This window comes from Pseudorca crassidens, chromosome X, assembly GCF_039906515.1.
Source record: "Pseudorca crassidens isolate mPseCra1 chromosome X, mPseCra1.hap1, whole genome shotgun sequence".
In the NCBI taxonomy this organism is placed as follows: domain Eukaryota; kingdom Metazoa; phylum Chordata; class Mammalia; order Artiodactyla; family Delphinidae; genus Pseudorca; species Pseudorca crassidens.
The window spans coordinates 109,377,401-109,381,666 of NC_090317.1; the positions used below are offsets into that span (position 1 = coordinate 109,377,401).

Consider the following 4,266-nt stretch of genomic DNA (forward strand, 5'->3'; position numbering starts at 1 on the left):
CAGTCTAGTTAACCAGAGGGAGGATACACAGGATCAGGCAGGAATTAAAAAAAAAAAAAAAACCCTATGTGAATTCCAAGGGAATCCCCACCCGTACAACAAAGTTGAACCCATAGAACCCCGCCCCCTCGCCCCATGTCAGTCCTGGGAGACCCCAGGCAAAGCTGGCCAGAAGTGGTGCACTCTGATATCTGCCTTGGGGTCTCAGGGAAGTGAAGGCATAGGTCTGAGGGGAGCGGTGTCTTGTACGCTAAGGGAGGCACTCTGGGCTCTGCCTGGAATTACAGGAAAGATCCTGAGTTAGATGTGAGGGTACCGCCCGTCGCGGACTAGAGAGGCTCCCAGAGAGCCCCGCTCCTGCTATCAGCCCTTAAAGAAACCAAGCAGGAATGTAGCAACCTCTGAGAACCTTCTAAATTCCCTCTGAGAGGCCTAAGGCAGGTGAGGGCGGTGGGACCAGGGTGTCAGCTTCAAACTAGCAGAGGGACGAGTCCCAGGCCCTAAAGGAGTAAAGGCAAGGACCCTGGGCAAAGTCTGAGGGAACCACCCGCTCCAGCGCATAGGTGGCCTCGCAGAGCCCAAACCCCTTTTGCCGGCTGCGGCGAGGGGCCTAGGTAGGGGTAAGGATGTGACGTGGGCCAACTTCTGCCTGTGGTGTCTGAGGAGGCAGCATCACGTCAGTCCAGGGAAAAGCTCCAGGCTCTGTGTGGAATTACGGTAAAGACCCAGAGTTGGGATTGAGGGGACTGGCCAGTCCAGATTAAAGGTGTCCCCAGAGAGTTCCACCCTGCTCTCAGCCCTGAGAGAACCTGGATGGCAATCATCTGACCGAACGACCTGTTAAGTATTTTTGAAATTTCCCCTGAGGGGATGAGGGCGGAGCAGGGTGTCAGCTTCAGACCAACAGCGAGACGGGTCCCAGGCCCTAATGGGGGTAGAGGCGACATCTGTCTCTTGGTGTTCCGGGGGGAATGAACACTCGAGAATGGGAGGAGGATGGCATGGCGTCAGGGGGAGGTGCTCCCAGGCCCCGCGGCCTGTTACAGCGAGGGCGCCGAGTGAGGTCTTGGGGAACTCCCACCCCCGACAAAGGGGGCCTTGCAAAGCCCCACCACCGCCGTCAGCCCTAAGCAGCCTCCCGTAAGGGGTGAGGCCGCGGCATCCCCTCGTGTGCTCCTCGGGCACTCTCAGCAAGACGAAGTCTGGTCTGAGACAGCAGCCTCATGGTCATTAAAGGGAGGGAATCCAAGCTTTTCCAACCGTCAGTGTGAGGATCCCGAGTGAGGGCCGGGGGGACCACCTGCCTCAGAACAGTGGGGGTCACAGAGAATCCTATCCATGTCATTAGCCCCGAGGGTACCTGGGGCAGATAGGTTAGACTGAGGCCTCCCTAACCTCCTCCTCAGAACTTTCAGGATTTGAGGGCCTTGCTCTGAGAGCATAGGTCTCATGTCAGCAGAGGGAGGAGTCCTAGGCCCTACCAGAAGCGAAAGTAAGGGCACTGAGTGAGGACTGAGACGGCTAATCATCCAAGGATATAGAGGGTCCCACGGAGCTCTGTGTTCTCTTCCCTGTGCATTCCCAGGCAAGTGTGGTATAATGAAGTTCTGCTCATTTCCATCTCTGGGGTCTCAGAGTGATAAGGACTTTGAAATGAGGGGTCAGCATCAGACCAGTAGAGCACAGGAACCCCAGGGCTTGCCAAAAGTGAAGTGATGACACTCTGTTCGTTAACTCGGAACAGAGCCACTGCTCTAAGCCCCAGTGAGCCCCAGGCAGATTTGGTAGGTAGGAGCTAAGGTACACCCTAGTTATTTCCACAGGGTCCTCAGGGAAGAGGCAAATTAGAGAATAGGAACTTTGTGGGCTCCTAGAACAGTGCCCTCAAGGAAACCTACAGAGGCGGCCTTCAGTAGAGGCCAAGCCTGTATCTATCTCCCTGTTGAAGTGGCCCAGCAATCTCATCCTCTTTCCTTTAGGTCACTGAGTCACCCGCCACTTGCCTGCTGCTTTTGTTGAAAGTCATCATGCCTCGGGGTCAGAAGAGTAAGCTCTGTGCCTGAGAAAAACGCTGCCAGGCCCTAGACGAGCCCAAGGATCTGGTAGGTGCTCAGGCCACTGTGAGAGTGGGAGAAGAGATCCCGTCTTCTTCCTCATTGCAAAGCTATTTCCCAAAACTCACCTATTGCTTGGTCATGTTGCAATCCACAGGGTCAGAGAGCCAGAGCTGTTTCATACACTGAGCCCATCTACAGAGGCCATATGGATGAGAAGGTGGTTATACTGGTGTACTACCTGTTGTACAAGCATCAAATGAAAGAGCCTATTACCAAGGCAGATATGCTGAGAAATATAATCCAGATTTATAGGAATCACTTCCTTGAGATCCTCAAGAGAGCTTCTGAGCACCTGGAAATGATCTTTGGCCTTGACCTGAAGGAAGTGGATCCCTACTGGCACATCTATGTCCCTGTCAACAAGCCAGAACCAAGCTATGATGCAAACCTGAGCGATGATAAAGAGGTTCCCAAGACAGGCCTGTTGATGGCTGTTCTGGGTGTGATCTTGACTAAGGGCACTTGTGCCACTGAGGAGCAAGTCTGGCAAATATTGAATGGGATGGGGTTATATGAGGGGAGGAAGCACTTCATTTTTGGGGAGCCCAGGAAGCTTATCACCAAAGATTTAGTGCGGGAAAGGTACCTGGAGTACCGCCAGGTGCCCAACAGCGATCCTCTGTGCTATGAGTTTCTGTGGGGCCCAAGAGCCCACACTGAAACCGGGAAGATGAAAGTGCTGGAGTTTGTGGCCAAGATCCATGATACGGTCCCCAGGGCCTTCCCATCCTGGTATGAAGGGGCTTTGAGAGATGAGGGAGAGAGAGCCCGAGCCAGGGCTGCAGCCAGGGCTGGCACTGCTGCCCTGGCCAGCGTGCGCTCCAGGGCCATAGCCAGCAGCTCCTCCCACCCCAATAGAGTCTGAGGCAGATTCTTCACTTTGTTGTTAAAAAGAGAAGTCCACATTCTAAGTAGTAGAAGGTTGGGGTGGGGCTGCAGACAACATAGTGTATAACATATATTTGTGTTTCTGTTCTATGTAGTAACTTGGATAATTTTTTAAAATATTGTTCCTTTTAGTAGAAGGTTTAAGTAGCTTCATAATCCAAATCTATGAGTGATGTTGCTCAAACACTGATGGCTGTGAATGAGATTTAAGAGTAAGAGTTTTATTATTTTGTAAAACTAATTGGAAAAGTTCTACCTTATTTAGTAATTTGGAATAAGGTAACATGGCAATAGACGAGGCATTTCCTTGGAAATGTGAAAAACTCAACAATGTAATAGTTGGGGTCAAGAAATAAATAAAAGATGATAAATTCTTGGCTTCATTTATCACTTTTGGTCTGTTATTTCATAACATGATATATATATAAAAATAAAATAATATTGTAATAAATATTGTAATAATAATATTTATTATTATTAATATTGGAGAAATAATATTGTAATAAATTAGACCTCTTTTTCAGTGGCCCACTTTTTTCTCCCTTAACAATAATTAAGCATCTAATCTTTGCAAAGCTCCCTGTTAGTATGGGGAATACTAAGATGAACAAGAACCATTCCTGCCCATAGAATTTTAAAGTAGAATTTTAAAGTCTTGGAGCAGCTATGACGTTAGGAATATTGTAAGATATTCCCTACCACTAAAATGACAAGTCAAAAGATGGTGTGAGGACTTGGGGGTTTTAATTGTAGTGAAATGTAAATATCCCATGGTAAAGGGGTTTGAGACCTTGGGAAACTGCAAGCCCTTCAGTGGGAGGTAATTTTAATTAAGCTGGGTGGTCGGTCAGATGAGTTTGTTTGAGCGGTAGGCAGAGACTAAAATCTCAGATGATGTGTCTCAGATTGAGAGACTAAAGCCTGGAATGAAAAGCTGCTTTTAGCAGTTGCTTCAAGACCATGTATAAAGCAGAGCGATCTTCACCTGGGGCGGAAGTGGAAGAGGGCCTGTGCTCTTTTTCCAGTGTGGGGGAACACAGTCCAAAAAATAGGTGATTTGTGCACATTATAACAATGGAGTGTCTGAGAAGTAAGCGTGATACTTATATGAGGCGGGATGCTCAGAAGCCACTGTGCTGGCAATCTTTGCCTTGGGCTGGGAGAGACATAGTCCATCCAATAGATGGGCATTTTAATTAGGTTATCTGGGATGTAATTTGGTAAACTCTAAGCTAGAACTAGATTTGTGATGGAGGTAAAG

General features: G+C 48.9%; 1 protein-coding gene across 1 annotated transcript; it reads left to right on the forward strand.

Annotated features, from left to right (window-relative positions):
* The first annotated feature begins 2,262 nt into the window (after positions 1-2,262).
* Positions 2,263-2,982, forward strand: LOC137216713 (melanoma-associated antigen B10-like). The gene has a single exon (XM_067722752.1). The coding sequence runs from the start codon at positions 2,263-2,265 to the stop codon at positions 2,980-2,982; it is 720 nt and encodes a 239-aa protein (XP_067578853.1).
* The last annotated feature ends 1,284 nt before the right edge of the window (positions 2,983-4,266 follow it).